The sequence below is a fragment of the Poecile atricapillus genome, chromosome 21, assembly GCF_030490865.1.
Source record: "Poecile atricapillus isolate bPoeAtr1 chromosome 21, bPoeAtr1.hap1, whole genome shotgun sequence".
NCBI classification, from domain to species: Eukaryota; Metazoa; Chordata; class Aves; order Passeriformes; family Paridae; genus Poecile; species Poecile atricapillus.
Window position 1 is genome coordinate 2,362,501 of NC_081269.1, and position 17,766 is coordinate 2,380,266.

General features: G+C 48.3%; 1 protein-coding gene across 1 annotated transcript in view; it reads right to left on the minus strand.

Annotated features, from left to right (window-relative positions):
* Window positions 1–17,388, minus strand: part of AATF (apoptosis antagonizing transcription factor) — a 38,789-nt gene extending 21,401 nt beyond the window's left edge. The window contains exons 1-8 of the mRNA XM_058854432.1: window positions 17,280–17,388; window positions 15,797–15,985; window positions 15,164–15,601; window positions 14,444–14,581; window positions 3,565–3,679; window positions 3,052–3,256; window positions 2,181–2,345; window positions 1,290–1,373 (exon numbers count right to left, since the gene is read on the minus strand). Coding sequence (XP_058710415.1) covers window positions 1,290–1,373; window positions 2,181–2,345; window positions 3,052–3,256; window positions 3,565–3,679; window positions 14,444–14,581; window positions 15,164–15,601; window positions 15,797–15,985; window positions 17,280–17,364 — 1,419 coding nt within the window. The 5' untranslated portion in view covers window positions 17,365–17,388. The remainder of the gene's footprint in view (window positions 1–1,289; window positions 1,374–2,180; window positions 2,346–3,051; window positions 3,257–3,564; window positions 3,680–14,443; window positions 14,582–15,163; window positions 15,602–15,796; window positions 15,986–17,279) is intronic.
* Between the last annotated feature and the right edge of the window lie 378 nt (window positions 17,389–17,766).

Genomic DNA, 17,766 nt, shown 5'->3' on the forward strand with positions numbered 1-17,766 from the left:
GGCCAAGATACAGTTGTGCCTGGCAGACCCATTTGTTTTACTCAGGTGATTCTCTTCCCTCAATGACCTCTATTAGTTTAAGTTTTAATTTAGATTAACCCCAGCACCCCAATTAACCAGTGAGGGGAGAAGCTAAGCTGGTCCTGCTCATATTTCTGAAATCACAATTTAGCACAGTTACAGTCATTAGAGGGAAGGATGGGGACACTCATCCATTGCTGTTTTCTTTTAAAAAATTTAACATTTCATGGCTGAGAAGCACCTCCTCTGCACAGGTCCTTGCACTGTCAACCTCAGCTGTTTCTCCACTCCATGAGTTTGTTATACCAGCTTCATTTCTTCTGTGTTCTGGGGTCCAATCTGCCCCCAAAGCTGAGCTTCTTGGCCGCTTGGACCCCAAATTCCACCTCAGCAGAATCTCAACAGATTTGGCCCCTTCCATCCCAACAGAACAGTTCATCTCCCATCACCATTTGGAGCCTGGCATCCTCACATGGCAACAGCTCTCTCCTACTCCCCAAGCACTTTACTGGCCACTCTAATAACTATTCAGATCAAAAAATCTGTCTTTCTAGTGATATAATGATATTTGTTTAGTCCTGAAGTTCAGGCTCTGTGTGAATCACCAAAGCAGGGAGAGGTTTTCACACACACTGGAAGGACTCACAGTGACACATTCCTCAATAAGTGACAATTCCAGTTTTCATAAAGCTGGCACTGTCTCTATTAAACAAACTACAAACACTGTTTTCCCTGCACTGGGTGTAGATTCCTTGCTTCTAAGAATTTTGCAAATAAAAGGAATTACTGGCCTGGATCCAAGCTGGCCCAATTCCAAGAAAAGCACTGGAGCAGCCCAGGAGCTCTCCCAGTCCCTGCAGGTAAATGAGATGATTTAGGCTGAGACAAGAGCAACTTGCAGTGCTCCTGAGGATCTCCTGGGACTGTTTTTCCTAAGGGGGCTCTGAGAACTGTCACCTTGAGAGGATTCAGAGCTTTTCCTCTTGTGTTGCCCAGGGAGAACAACAGGAACAGCTCCTGCAGCCCTGACACACCTGAGCACCAGCAGAAAGCTCCCAAGCACAAGGCACCTTCAAACTCACACAGCCCTAGAGAAAAACTGAGAGCAGAGTGCCCTGAGGGACTTGCAGAGATCTGGGGTGTTAAAACAGGTAACTGAGTTTTACAGGTAAAGAGAAATATGGAGCACAGAACCAACTGCACTTTCTCTGCAAGAACTGAAACCCAACTGGAGCCATAATTCCAACACATGTTTACCCATCACCTACCTGGTGATAAAAGTCATCATCATCAAATATCTCCTCATCGATGTCCTTCAGGTGCCTGTTGGAATCTGAGGGAGGGAGGACTTCCTGGAAGCATCAAGGAAATACTCAGAGCTCATATATGCACATTTCTGTCCCTAACTCCAGGCACATCACATGCAGCAGCTTGTAAACACACTTGATGATATGAAGGAATGGGGAAAAACTTCCAACATAACCAGCTTTTAAGGACCAGGAATACATTTAAAGGCAAAGCAGAAACGCTGCCAATGCCAAAATAGATTTATGATGCCTTTACTGGGAAATAAATAGGACTGTGCAAAGACTTTCTGGCAAAATACTACAGATATTTTTAATGTAATGGCAAAAATACATCTTGCAAGTCCAGTAATTCTACCTGATCTCTCAGAATTGAGTATTTATTCATTCTTAAATACTAAATTAATAAAGGGCTTACTACTAACATATTCTGTAGGTTACATGCAGTATGATTTTAAAAGGGGCTTTCTGGGTTAAAGACTCTAAACTGCAGAGTGAAAACCAAGTTTTGCTGCCACTACCTCCAAAACCAGATTTAGTGAGCAGCACTAGGGAGGGGGCACAATCCCAGCTCAAACCTTGTTTTCCCCTGTCAGGAACTGGGACAGGAGATAATGCAAACATCACAAAACTGGAATTTCAACGTCTTTACTCAGCCATTACACTGCAGGAATCACCACTCAGACACCTCCTCCATCCATCCATCCATCCATCCATCCATCCATCCATCCATCCATCCATCCATCCATCCATCCATCCTCCATCTCCCAAACAAGCACAACGCCCGCTAAAGGCTCGCGCCCATCGCTCTGCGGAGTTTCCCAGGATGAGTTAGAGAAATAAACCCCCCCTTACCGAGTTGTCAGGCCCAGGCTGAGGGGCTGGGGCAGGCTGCTGCTCCTGCTTGCCCAGCACGGTGTAGAGGGAGCGGCGGGTCTGGGTGCGCCGCAGCAATCGCTCCCTGTCCAGCAGGACGTGATCGATCTGCGCCAGCACCGAGCGCTCGAAGGCTCCGAAGCCCTGCACGGCATTAAGCAGTGTCAGATAACACACACAGCCTCTCCTCAAGGCACCACTGCTCCTCTATCTTTCCATGTCACTGGATAAGCAGTTCCAAGAGGAGGAGGGGGTCTGGGGCTCGTTGCAGGGATTTCTGCGAGGATTTTTTATTTGTTTCTCCCTCGCTCCCCCTTCCCAACCTGAGGCGAGTTGACGCCTGGCTTAATAAAATGCCTTTGCTGTTCTGGTTCAGATTAACTTCTCAATGATTAATACCAACTCAGGGGTGTGAGGAGACCCCGGATCTCTGGGTGAAATGATTACCCATTGTATTAAAGCCTACACTTCATGGAGGAGGAGAGCCTCAGAGGGCCCTGCTTCTGGGAGGAACCACAAACAGCTTCTGCAGCAGCAAGAGCGACATTTTCCTGGAGATTATTTGCTGCTGGAGATTGGCTGTGATGGGATGCATGGTTGAGAGAACACAGAAACTACCATGAGACAACTTACACTGACCTAGGCTGCTCCAAGCCCTGTCCAGCCTGGCCTTGGACACTCACAGGGATGCAGGGGTAGCCACAGCTGCTCTGAGCACCCTGTGCCAGGGCCTCATAGGGAAAAATTTATTCCATGTATCCCACCCAAATTTCCTCTTTTTCAGTGTGAACTCGCTCCCCAGATCCCTGCTCCATGAGAGCCATGTCAGCACACACAAAGCAGGCCTTGCCTTCCCCATTTTGCCCATTGCCAGCTTTGTCTTGTCATGCCACTTCTGCAGGGTGCTGTTCCTGTAGGTCCTGAAGTCCTTGTAGCGCTTGGCTATGAACTCAGGGTACTCCTCAAACTTCAGCTTCCGTTTGGGGAGGCTCCTCCTCTTCTCCTGAACCTTCTCCACTGGCTCCTCATCGCTGCTGCTCGGGATTTCATCCTCACTGGAACAAAAGCACTTGGGATAAACACCCTGTCCCTCCCTAAGGCAATGTGTCAGTCCTCGGTGGCCCCTCCACCACCAGCCCACACCACACTGGTATTTTTGTTAAAAGCCCCACGGTTTAGCCCCTGCTCCATTATCAGAAATATAAACCAGACTTCCCACAGGCAGAAGGAATTTAAGTAACAGAGCATCTGTCACCCAGACACAGCAGCAACTGAGAGAGCAGCAGGGTGAGGGTGGTCAGGAAGGCTGGGCATTGTCCTGATTGCTGGAGACCAGAAAGATCCCATCTCTTTTTGCATTTACCTCTCAGTTTTTGCTTGCTTTCCATCGACCAGATGCCTTGTGCCTGGGTACTGATAAAGCAGCTCATCCTGAAGTTCCACCAGCACTTTCAGCAAGGCCTCCAGGGCTTTACAACCTGAAGAGCAAGAGACACAAGTGACAAGATCTGATCTATGGGGGAAACTTTAAACCATGACCTAGCGAGTTTAATGAGAAGATTCTGATCAGAAAAGCAGAACTGCAGGCCCAGAGATCCTCAGGAAGAGAGAAAGGGAAGATAAGATGGGGTGGAGGAGTGTAAATTGATCAATACACAGTGTGAATGTGGTTTTTATTGGGGTGAGCAGTTGCACTCCAGGGTGTTCACACAGATCCTGAAGGGAGGTGTGATGCTGTGTATCCAAAGGCTTTTGCAGCTGACAGTTTTCCTGTGTCCATGCAGTGCCTGTTCCAGTGGCTGTGAGTTCTCCAAGGACACACAGTTCCAGCTGACTGTGGGACAGGTTAACTGCACACTGCCACAGCATCTGCTCTTCCAAAATAGCTCTTTTGTGGCAACCAACAAGCCTCCCTGCAGGACTCTCTGATAGAAAACAAGTGTCAGCCCAGGCTGACAAACTGTCCCTCTGCACATCCATCACAGGGTCAGCTCTCCCAGGTGAAACACTTGGCACACCCCTACCCAAAAACCGAAACTGAACTTTGGCTGACAGAGCACATGGGGCTGCTCTGCTTAACTCCCCAAATTCCCTTTGTACATGGCACAAAAAGAACAGGGAGAGCTTTTCCCCTACTCCTTTTTTTTTTTTTTTTCCTTTAGTTCTGCTTTTCAGTGGGGGACACAGAGATCATGGGTAGAGTGAACAGCAAATCTTCCTCAGGCAGACAGAGGCAGAAATCAGCCCAGACACTCAGAGGTCTCAATCTCCGGCGTGCTCCCACTGTGATATTGCTCAGTCGTCACCACCTTCAGATAAATTATGGCCTGACCTCAGTAACAGCAATGTCAAGGAGAAGATGCTTTAAGATTTTTGTTGCAGATCAGCTGTTGGACTCGCCCTCCCCGAGCCCATGGTTCATTCTAGATACACTCTGACAGCTCCTCTATATAAACCTATTAACGGATTAGGTTTGCTGCACTTGTAAATCAGACGTGTGTGAGCATCAAAACAATTCCACCAGACAAACAGACAAAAGCCCTTAAAAATACATTTGTTGTAGGTGTCTGCAGCTAAAGCATCACTTGCAGGAGCCAAGTGCCCCCACCCTAGCCTGAGTGCACAGCTTACACCAGCAAAATCCTTCCCACTGCCTGCAACGCAGCCAAATGTCCCCAGAGCTTCCCAAACTGTTTATTTTCTCCCCGCTGCCTCTCCTCCAGCAGCAGTGCTAATGCACCCCAGGCAGCTTTGATCCTGGCAATTACAACTGGAGTAGCACTCCAGCCCTTCTGGGGTACAGCAGGGCCACGGTGAGCAGGAAAGGAAATAAAGACAGGCTCAAGCTGCCCTGGGCTATGAGATACAGACCCCAGCAGAAGTGGGGATGGGGAACAATTTTATTTGGAGTGAAGGGGCTGGGGAGGGCAGGGAAGACAATGACCGTGTGTCTAACCAGGTGGGAGGGATAATTATTCCAGGCAGTGGCTTCATCATGAGCCTCTTACAGCTGGGTAATTTCCCTGTTCCCAGTTCTTGTGTATTTAATAGCATTACTGGATGCCATTCTCACTTCTACTGTTGGCTGCTTAAGTGTGCTGTAAACTCAACTTCAGAAGCCAATATCAGCCTCCTCTGCTCTCTTCCCATCCAGCCCTGCTCTATCCATCTCACATTTAATTCCAGAAGGGGCTGTTTCCTTCCCAGTCTCCTCTTCATCCCCTCTTTTCTCTGTCTGCCTTTATATGCTTGCTTTGAGGCAGAGTCTGCCCCTCTTTGTGAATGAAGGCAGCACAAGCCAAAACTGTTCCATGGATGCAAACTGGGTCATTTTGAAAGGAGGCTGGACACTGACTGACCCTCCCACCCCCAGCAGGACCTTTGTAATGCTGCTGCTTGTCTGAAATAAGAACACAACAAACATGGTTGGGACTCAGATGGGACTCAGAGTGCCAGTGCTGAGACACTGCCTTGGAAGAATCACTTTGAAGAGTCCACAGAAGCCCCTCCATTTTGTGTCCAGGAGGGAAAAAGTTGTTCCAGATCCAGCAGGCAGCAGATCAATCCACCCAGAACGCTGGGAGCCAGCAGCAGTAAATCAAAGTGTGCCTTTCTCTCGGTGCTCCTCATACGTCCCTGTTTTATCCAGCCCTCCAGCCAGGCTGGAAGTAGCCCTGGAGTATTTAGCTCCATCCAGGGACAGCACTGCCATGGATCAGGGTGTCAGGAGACCCACCAGAGATGAAACCTGTCCTTCTGCTCTCAAACCACACAAGATCGATTCTGTCTGTGCCAGTGAACAAACTGGAGCGGGGGGACCCGGCTGCAGGGACTGATCCCAGAGCTGCCATGGAATCCACACACTGCCCGTGGGGATGGACTGCCAGGGGGGCTGCTGGGCTCACCCACGCTCCAAGCCCTGCATTCCCACAGCTTCCCACACTGGAAAAGCCCTGCCCTCCTTCCCATCACCTCTAAAGACGGGGTCTCATTTCACCCTCCCGAGCAGCTGCGCGGAGCAGTCGCGTGCAGGGACGCTGAATCCATGGAAAAACCCTTCCTGGGATGTACCAGCAGGAACCACCACCTACCCAGCACACAGCTCCACTTCAGAGCCCCTGCCTGCACTGGAAATAAAGGACTTTTTCCCCTCAATTAAATCTGAGGCTGTGGCACCACTGGACTATCAGAGGCACGCAATGCTCATCCTCCCTGCACCTCCACAGGCTGGGGAAGCGCTCACACAGAACAGCTGGAGCAGGGCTGCCATTGGGAAGGGGGGGTCAGAGCAGAAGCTGAGCTGCACAGAACTGGGAGATTCCCCTGCCTCCATGGACAGTCCCCAGGGCCCTGTGGAGCCCCTGTGTCCCCAGCCCAGCTCCCATCACGCAGATCCAGGGGAGAAGAGGAATCCAGCCTCCCATTCCGATGGCTGCACACAATGAGGAGGATCCTGGTACACACGTTTAGCATCCCAGCACTCAGAAGGAGAAGGGGAATCTTCCCTCCCTTCAAAGGGCCATGGGACAGGAGTTAAACTCCAGGTCAAAATGGCCCTCGATGTGCTGGCCTCGGAACAATGCTCCCCATTCACATCCAGCTGCCAGCCACTTGCACTCCTCATCCCCAGCAATTAATCCCCCACCAAACACGTTTGATTAAATCTTTTCAAGCAAATCCTTTGCTTTGCTTTTGTTAGTTCACTTCTTGTCAACATCTATTAAAATATGCCTTTAATTCTCCCACAATCTTAAAAAACACCGATTCCACTGTCTTCAACTTTAATCAACTGTATGGCCGGCATTTTTCATTTCATAATAATGTGCTGTTTGGAATTCAAGAGGCAGGCTCAACATCAATCATTCGGCAAGAATTTTTCCACTGCAATAAATATGCAAATGAGGAAAGCCAGTCAGTCGTATTTCAGGCCCGACTTGCTAGTGTTTTAAAAAAGACACAAATTTATTAATTGCCGTTGGCCAGCGGAATCCTATTACTTTGGGCATTGATTACAAAGCTGTGTGAGTGATTATTGTGCAACTCGCAGGCTATCCAGGCATGAGGAAAAATTATTAAAGCAAGGCAGAGATTATCAACTCGGAATAACAATAAGCCTTAACATTTTAGGCCTCTAACTTCTTCAACAAAGAATTACGCCGCAGCTCCAGTGTATCATAATTCTGAAGTCTGTCAGTATTACTTTTGGAGCTTGCTCTATATTCCCAGCAGCAGGAAGACGTTCCCAGCCAGGAAAAGGCGGGGGAATTCCTCCAGGTGTCACATCTCAGACATGGGGCTCTGGACAGAAGCTGGCATGCAATTCCCAGCGTGGAAGGAACCTCAGGAGAAACACTGCAGGATCCCAGCAGCTCCAGCCCTGAGCGTCCTGGGGTCCCAAATCCACGTGGCACAGAAATAAAAGAAATAATTCTGTTTGGTAAGCCTCAGACAGGAGCTCCAAGAGCCAGCCCAGACTCAGTGATAGGCTAAAGGGGATTTTTTTACAGGTGGTGTGGTTACATTCACATTTCTCACAGACTTCAGCACAAAGCCCTGGGAAATCTGTCCAAATTTAGGAAATGATGGGAGCAACACACCTTCCACGCTTTCCCAAACAGCGAGTTTGGGGAATTTTACCAAATGACAGTAGCAAAAGGGCCGACTTTGCTGCTGACAGCAAAGGTCTGCTCCACACCCAAGCCCAGTTTGCCGGTTCCATTGGAATGCAAATGATGCAAGAGCCTTTGCAGAGGGGAAAATTGTATTCCCTGGGCACAAAGGAGCCAGGGCTGCACCCCCCTTCCACAGCAGCGCTTCAGCTGACTCCCAAAGAGTTCCAGAACAGCCTCAATTTAGCCCTTTCACTCCAATATTACTGCATCTGACAGGGAGGACAACAGGATCAGACACAGATGAGTTTGCTAAAAGTAAAGAAAATAACTGGATTGAACAACAGAATAAAGGCTGGGTATTCAGGGGTTTATTAGAGGGCACTGGGGGAGGGGGAAAGCTGAGGAGGAGAGAAAGAGAAACAGTTCCATGAAGTTCATGCTCTGCTGATTCGCCTCAACCATCATCTTTTGATATCAGCCCAAACCAGGGAGGGGATGGGGCTGGCAAAAATGAGATTTATAAAAACTGATGCTTTATATTACTGGAAATGCAAAGAAGCTGACAGCACACATTCCTGCCTCTGCCAGCCTGGAGTCCCCAAGTACATGGGCAAGGAGAAGAAAGGAAATGTGAAATTTCATAGTTATATCTGGATATTAAGGCCAGAAGGGAACATTAGCCCATCCAGACTGACCTCCCCACATAATACCAGGCCATTAATTATATTTATCATGACAAGCCCCGAGCTTCCATCTCAAGGTACCCAATTGCCAATTAATCCGAGTTAGCTGACATTTGCACACGCTTGTCTGGACACTTTTAAAGCCTTTGTTTCCCTGCATCTTGTTTGTGCAGTACACAGACCAACATGCACAAATATTTAGCTAAATTCAGTTTAATTAGCTATTAATCTTGAGAAACTCAGGTGTAGGCAAAGCTGTCTGAGTGTGGTGCAATCCCATGGGCTGCAGTTCAGCAGGATCAGGTCACCAGCCAGGGACTGTCCCAGCAGTTCTTGTACTAAAATTTAAGGCAGATTTCAAATAAACCTCAGACATCACCACTGAACAACACATGTGGCTGTGGAATCACCTGTAAAACCATTTTACCACACCCATCCATGAGGAGACAATTCTGCCCAAAAATACTGAATACCACAAGCTAAAGCCTTGGCACTCTGAGGGCAGGAGTTTTTTCTCTGCAAACAGCCCAAAACTGCATGTTAAATAAATTTCTTCACTACCTCCCGCACAGAATTCCTGAACCAACCACAGAGAGTAATGACAAACCACTAAATACCCCCCTGGTACCTCTCACAGCCCAAATTCCACACATGCCCAAAACATCACGGACCTCATGGCCCAACTTCACATTCACACAGCAACAAGAGAGCTCCAAAACTGAGCCCTAAACCAAAACAGGCCTTGTCTGAAGCCTCTCACACCATGGCTCTTCCCTCTCACCCACTGGCACAGACAGAACACCCAGAATGGCCCTGGAGCTGTTCATCCTCACTGAGCTCATTCCTCACCAAAAGCTCTCCATGGCACATTCCACAAATTTTAGAAAAAAAGGGATCTGATTCATTCATTTCTTTCAGCTGAGAGAAGAGTCTTCATTAATGTCAACAGGCTTTGGCTCAGTCCCAAAAAGAGTTGAACAGATTCTCCACGAGATCAGAGAGGAGAAATCTGGGGACACCTGCATCCACATCCATTTAAATCACAACCAGCCCTGCAGGAATTGACAGGGCTGATGCTTTTGGTATTCATAAAGTGTCCAGACTAATACAATTCAATTAAAATGAACTACCAGTTTTAAGTGGGCTAGATCTGATCACAATAATTTACACTCAGGCTTGAAACCCAGTTCTGCTGTCACACATTTGTGCAGGCTCCCAGTAAAATCTTCAAAGCAAGAATATATTTAAGTCCATGATCTTGCCTAGCACCAATTAATCCTGTAACTGCTCTATGCCTCTGGAAAGTGTGTAATCTGCCTGTGCCTCAGTTCCTCCCCCTCCCTGTGACACTCACCCTGCTCTGTATGAATGCATTAACATCTCCAGATGGAGGTGTGGATATACTGGAGCTCTAAAAGCTATCCAGGAATAGAGGTGAGAACAAAATTACCAGGGAGTTCTTGGCAGCTGAGTCCTGCAGGTTTCCCTTAAAAATTCCAAGCCTGTGTCAGTAAATCCTATTTCATCAGAGCTGTTCCCTACCCCGGTGTGTCCAGGTGAGGGGGAGAGGGAAAGGCCTTGCCAGGCACATCCTCTCTCCCAGGAAGTGGAACAGCTTCTCTGGCACCTACAGCAGACTGGATTTTATCCAAAATCAGTCCCTGCTTAATCAGTGTCTTCAACATGACTTACCTGGATTTTGTGGAGGATGTAAAAATATTAAAGACAGGGATTAAGAGAGCCAAACAAAAATCCTCATTAAAAAGACACTGAGAACATACTCATACACTGAGACTAAACAGAATCTGTCTCTCAAATGTCAAAATACTGCAGAACCGACCCAGAAGAAAATGAAGATACCCAGTGTGAAGCACCCAGAGAGAGAGGTCTAAATGTGCTGTCGAGGCCCAAGTCACAGAATTTGCCATGGGACCAGGTACTCAGCCTGCTGTGCCCAGCTCAGGGAATTATTCCAGATGGGAGCACAATTCTCCCCACCACAGATTTCCACCTATTTCCACTCCAGAAACAGCCATTTCTGGGTCACTCAAAGTTTTAGGAACAAAAATTCAACGTCTTAATTTCCCAGAAGGCAACAAGGCCCTGTGGTTTGTTTTTTTTTTGTTTATCTGATTCACTTTATTCAGGTTTATTTTATTACTGATCACAAACCTTGGTGGAACTTCACCACAGCTCTCCAAAGTGTAAATATTTGTTGTCCCCACTTTTGTTCCTCCACTGAGCAAATCCATCCCCACACACCCTGCATATCTACTTCTACCAAGCCCACTATTTCCTCTATTTCTTGAAATTATCTGCAGCTTATGCTGAGGAATAGAAATGTGGGATTCTGGTATTTTCTCTTAATCCACTGACAGATGGAGTCAAAGCCAAAAAAACTCCAAAACCCCACAAAAATGCAGTGAGCAGTTTCTATTTCAGGGATCTCCTGAACTCTCGCAGAAGGAAAAGCACAGCCACTTGTCCCTTTAAACTCCTGCAATTTCCATCAGCTTCTGGCAAAAAAACCTTCCTCACCTGGGTTTTTGTACATTCTTAACTCATCTCACCAATTATAAAGTGAAAATAACACAATCTGCTCTTTAAAAGCTGCAATTCCCAGCTCTTTTTGAAAAGCATAAACTATTAGTCACTGAAACGTTCCCAGTTTAGTATTTTTACCTAGAATAAGAAAGAAAAAGCTACAGGCCTGTACTGAGAAGCTCATGGGCTTTGAGGATGAAGAGATTTAATTCCTTAAAGCCCTTGTTACGTCCTTGTCCCTCAATTATTTGTGGGGTTTTTTTTTTCACTCTATCAAGATTTAACACAACAAGCCCCAAACCCTGGAACTGTTGAATTCCTGACATTGGATGTGGCTCCACCAATGTTTATCCCACCTCTGCCTTGGCTCTTCCTTGCCCTTGAGGTGATTTTTGGAGACAATTTCAGGAGATCCCCTTCCAAGCTCCCAGCACAGGGAAATATGAGTGGCAGGCCTGCAATCTGTGCACAGCCACAGCACAGAAACTTGCACCTTGCACTCCTTTTCTATGTAAATAATGCAGGGATCCTGCGGGAACATGCCAGGGATTGGAATTTTTAATTAATGGGTCTCTTTAATGTGCAAATCAGGAGCAGATTGCAAATTCTGACTCGCATTGATTATGAAAAACATTAATTGAACGTGCAAGACCCCAAACAGAGGCAACATCTCAAGCCCTGGGCCAGACTGGAAGATGCAGTGCAGGGGAATACAAATCTGTCTTGGAGAAACAGCCCAGCCCAGGCAGCAGCACCTTGGAATTGTGAGCTGGGAGGGTTTGTGTGTGCAGGGCATTAAACACTGGACATTTGTGCTGCTTTCAGAGCTCAGCCACTCTGATCTCAGCACTAAAAACCATCCAGACTTTCTCAGTGGGTGCAAAACAGGAATAAACATGAGCTCCAGGACCACAGTTTGGTCTCCCATTTGTATGTAAAAAGGATGACAGAAAAAAATCTCGAATATAATTAAAGATTTAAAAAAAAAAAAAAAAAAAAGGGAAATAAAAAGTAAGACAGCACAAACAAAGCAATGCTGTCTCTTTAAACAGAAATTCATCCTATATAAATTATGGCCATAAACTTTTCCTGCAGTGCAGCCTAATTAATTCTTGTTCTATACACAAAGGGAAATGCTGGGTGACAAATGGGTGTGAAGCCTGAAAGCTGCCAGGTCTGCAAAACATTTTCTACTTCAATTTATAAGCAATTTTGCAGTAAATCATCTACCAGAACCTGAGATCTCAGGAATCTAAGGTTGTCCAAAGCACGTTGTAACATTTAAAAAAAAAAATCATAAAATATTACAAAAATAATAAATTAAACACTTTAGTGTTTGTAACCTCGGGTCTCAAAACCTGGAAAATGAGCATGACCTTGCCATTTTCACCCAGGTTTGGCTTTAAATCCGCAAATGGATGAAGAATTGCTGTCTACTCTTTAACACAATTACACTCCAGCCCCTAGGGAATTCCAGCACCACAACAGGGTTGTCCTCAGTAGGAGATACCCAAGAGAAAAATACACAAAGGACCATTTTCCAATTCAAAAAATTCAATCTTCCTCTGAGCACAGAGCAGAAATTTCATGAGAAATGGAAAGATTTGAGAAAAATTACTGGAAACACTCTTGTCCAGGAGCTCTGAGAGCACTGGGAGCCTCGTGACTACAGCATCCTGCAGGGTTCACCCAGAGTCTGGGATTTTGGCACCAAGTCTTTGTGCAACTGGAACACCAAATTGTTCCCTCCTGTTCAATGAGGATGATGAAAACATGCCAGATTTATTTTGTGCATTTGGACTGAAGTGCTGAGGCCTCCCTGAAAGGAGAGCATCATCCAGGCCAAAACAATGTCCATGACATGATGATCCCAAATCCTGTCCAAGGCTGAAACTTATCACAGACAAGTGTAGCAGCAGTAGTGGGATGTTCCTAAATTCAGTATTTCCCATCTGTCAGCCTGAGATTTCCTCTGCTAACACAGTCACTCCAGCTTTATGTTCTGACTCCACAGATGAAGCACAAACACAAACCCAAGCTGTGAGGAACATCAGAGCTCCCACAACTCCCTGCCCAGGTGATGAGGAGAAGGTGATGAGGGGATCATTCAGCACTTCTTAGCAGTGGAGTTTCCCTCAGAGCTCTGCACAACTCAGGGATCAGCCTCTGCAGCACTGGGGACATTACACTCTGTGTTCTTGGGTGTATTTTGCTTATGGGAAATACCAAAATGTCAAGCATTGTTTCTGTTAAAGGTCTTTAATGATATTGCATCTTAGACCTGTAATGAAACATGGAGCTGGGGCAGTTTGTAATGCATCTCATTAGGGACATTAATAACGTGTGTTCCACTGAAAGGTCAGCACAGCATTGGTGGGAGTTTGCCTTTTCGTCCTTAATCACTTCATTTAAAGCAGCAGAGCCAACTTTAAAGCAGAAAGCAGCTCACCTGTAACTGCAGGTGGGCTGACTGCCCTGTCCTGGGCAGGGGTAAGGCAGAGGATCCCAGCCAAAACCTGCTGCAGGGCCAAGGTTCAGGGTCATGTCTGATAACCCACACATCTCTCTCCCCATGCATTCACCTCAAGGCCAGGAAAAAGGTGTCCAAATATAAAAACTGAACAGACCCACACCACCTGGAAGCCCAGTACCTTGCACTTACCAACTGGAGCCTGCATATTATGATTTCATATTGGAGAATCTACTACAGATCTCATCAGATCAGTGATCTCAGGAATAAACAGATGAAGCAGCTCCATGCTGGAATTCACCTGCACAGACCCTCCTTTGGGCTGCCTTACTCCTCCTTTGGGCAAAGCTTTGCATTCACTGGCCCAGCACAAAATTGGTACAAGGTATCTCTGGACAGAGCACCCCAGCTCTGCACTGAACAACAATAAGCAATTGTTTATAAGAGTCTGAGCAAAGGAGAAAGATTAAAAGGCTCTTACGGTGCCTTAAAGTTTTAGCTTTCCTATTTTTCAGATTCTGCCCTGCCTAGGTGTAGCTTTGAGCTTCATGTTAAGTGCTACTGAGCTCCCTTTACAGAGTAGGGAGACAAAACAATTCCTTTTCTAGCTTGATACCAAGGACAATCATGACAAATTTCAGGCCCAAAAGCAGAAACAAGGGTGGGCTGAAGAGAGAAAACAAGCAGGATGGGACTTCATAACCTGAAGCTGTAATTGGACAATTAACCCAAATATGCAGATGGACCAAAACTTATAAAAATGTGAGACCTCATGACCAGTTGTGTCCATTTTGTGACCATTTTTGGTCCATCTTGGGTGCAGCCCTGGCCAGGCTTTTGTACTGCCCAAGGTGTGTCCTTTAAGGCCATTCAATAAACACCCACTTTACTCTTAACTCTGTTCTAGGTCAGCCTTCTCAAGGCATCACTTACAGTTCTCCACAGCGTTGTCAAATTCCTGGCCCCCCTCCTTCCTGAACCTGGGGTAGGTGTCTGGCTGGGGCATCCTGTTGGCTGTCATGAGCACCTTCTGCATCTTGATCCTCCCTTCCATCAGCTGATCCCACAGGGCTTCACAACAAAAAGGAAATAAAAGAATCAGTTAGCAAGACAAAGCACTTGTTCCTGGTGAAGGAGCTGACAGCTCAGGCCCTCTGCTCTGGGCTGCATCGCTCCTGCTCAGGGCAGGCACTGACCAGCACAACATGGGTGCCACAAAGTGTCTCTGGACAAAGCAAATCCCAACTGCACCTCTGTGACCCACAGATCAAACCAGCCCTTTGCTTCACTGTTTCGAAGGACAGCCTGCAAACAGAGGTTTGATAGTTTAACAGGTCAGACAGGAAGGAATGGCATTTTGGGAGCTGTGTTTTGTAAAGAAACAAAGTGATCACAGCAGGACCAGCAGGGGAAGTTCCCGAACCCAAGGGTCCCGTGGGGATATTCAGCACTGGTTCAGTGAAGCTAATGGGTAAATACACTTCACATCATGAGCTGCTACAGCAGCAGTGACACCAGACAGAACATCTGCACACACATGGGGATGCTGCAGCATGCACAAGCAGGGTGCTGACAGCACCTCACCGTGCTGAGGGGCTTCCCAGCATGGCTGGTTTCACAGTGCCAGCAAACACACAGCAAACATGCACAAACCTAGCTGGTTCCTCACAGCTTTGCCCTTCTCCACCTCTTCAGACTCCTGTCCTCTGGAGAAGGTCAGCACTCCCCCATCATCTTCGCTGTCTTTGGTTTCTTTTTCGTCATCCTGGTTTTCACTCCCAAATTCCTCCTCCTCCTCACTCCCTTCTTCCATGTCAGCATCATCTTTATCCTCATCCTCATCTTCATCCTCCCCTTCACTGCTCCCTGCATCGTCCATCCCCTCTGTAAACTTCTCGAAGTCTGTGATATTCTGGAAGCTGAACTTCGGTGTCTTGGCCTTGACAGGTGGCTCCTTCTCTCCATCATCCTCCAAGTCATCTTCCTGCTCACTGCCAGCACTGCTGGGCTTCCCCCTGGCCTTAGGGCCAACACTGTCCTCCTCTTCTGAGCCTTCACTGTCACTGTACCAGTCATCTAATGCTTCTTCAGCTAATAAAGGAGAGAAAAAAGTTATTTACTTAGCAGAAAAATTCATCAGCAACAGCTCAAGTTTGGGCTGTTTGATGTCCAACTTAATTGCAGCTGTTCTTGCCCTATAACAGGGTCCTGAGGTTTGCCATGCTCAGTCATGTGCTGACATCATGGTTTGCCAGCAAAAAGGGGGAAAAAAATGAGATTTCTTACCAGATCCTTCTTCAGACAGAGCATCTCCCCAGAGCTCTTCCTGCAGAGCTTTCCGAGATGTGGCTTTCCCACTGTACCTCTTATCAGCTTCCAGGAGAGAGGCTGAAGCTCTTTTCCTGATATTGCCAACAGGCAGAATGTCATCCGTGGTTTCATCCTCAAATCTGTCAATCACTTTAGCAACAGTAGCTGTGTTGGGGTGGAAACAAAAAGGGAAGTGGTGTCTGAAAGGGAACTAAATTCCAGTCTGGAAGGAGCCCTGGGAAGCTCCTCATGCTCCGTAACAACAGTGCACTGCCCAGGGAAACAGGAACTTTGAAAAGTGCAGGAAAGGCACACAAAAAATTTCCTGCAAGGGGGAAAGGTTCCTGCATGAAGCAGAACACAGACTAAGCCCATCCAAGCCCTCCCAAGGATGCAGGAAGGTCTCTGAGTCCTTTGTGTGGAGGACTCTGCAAAGCTGCAATGCCTTCACTCACTGCATGCTTGCAGACTAAGAGGAAAACTCCAATTCAGACACACTTTGCTCTCCTGCTGCATATACAAGCCACACAAATACATAAATTTCATGTGGTTATTGTCCTCCTTCATCCCCATCTTCCCCAGGACACAGAGCACAGCAGTCCAGCCCAGAGAACACATCCCACCATCCTCCCTCCCCACCTTCATTCATGTGCAAGGCACCCGGTGCCAAACCACAGGGTCAGCTCTGTTCGGGCAATCAAATCGCTGAGTGCTCTCAACGTGTGTTTGGAAATGTTAATGGCTCACTTAGAGTGTTTGTTGGAGGCAGAGGGGGGCAAAACAATCTCCTGCTCATAACCAAAGCAACAAAACCTGCTCTAAGTCCAGCCAGTCCAGGCAGCAGAAGATGCCAAATGCTGGGCAAAAGGAGGGGCTGGCCAGGAGGGGCAGAGGCAGATCCTCCCCTGGATCCCTGGCAGTGCCCAAGGCCAGGCTGGATGGGTTTGGAGCAGCCTGGGACAGGGGAAGGTGTCCCTGCCATGGCAGGGCTGGCTCTGGATGGGCTCTGAGCTCCCCTCCCACCCAAACCACTCTGGGGTTCTGCAAAGTTTGGAACAAAATTGTGGTTACTAAAATGGGAAAACGCCTCTGCTGACCACCTCAATAACCCTCAGGGGTTGTTGAGACGTTTCTTACAAGACATCACTGCTCTCACACAGACTGCAGGAAAGAACCAGGCCAAGCCTAACACAGGCCCGAACCCGGAGGTGGCCACAATCCCCGAGAACCCCGCTCCTGGACACATCACCGATCCCACAGGCGGCTCCATCCCCGAGATGAACCCTGAGTCCCGACACAGCCCCGACCCCTGAGAGCACCCCGGGCCGGGACACAGCGGGAGCCCGAGCACCCACACCGCCACGTGCGGCCGCTCCGCCAGCGCCCGGGCCGCCCCCGCCGGGCCCCTCCCGCCCCCGCCGGCCGCGGTGCCAACCCCCCTGCCCCGGTCCTCCCGCACCTTCCTCCGCATCATCCTCGGGGTCCCGCAGCCCGGGCCGGGGGTCCAGCAGCTCCTGCAGCTGCAGCGCCAAGGGCGCCGCCATCTTGGGGGAGCGCGGGAGCGCGGGCGGGGACAGGGGCGGGGCCAGAGGGGCCGGGGCGGAGCCTGCGTGAGGGGACGGGGCGGGGCGGCGGGAGCGCCCGGTCCCGGCAGGATCCAACCGGGAATGAACCGGGAATGAACGCGGGATCCAACCGGGAATGAATCGGGAATGAGCCCGGGATCAAACCGGGAATGAACCCTGGATCCAACCGGGATCTAACCGGGATCTAACCGGGAATGAACCGGGAATGAACCCGGGATCCAACCGGGAATGAACCGGGAATGAACCGGGAATGAACCGGGAATGAACCCGGGATCCAACCGGGATCTAACCGGGAATGAACCCGGGATCCAACCGGGAATGAACCGGGAATGAACCGGGAATGAACCGGGAATGAACCCG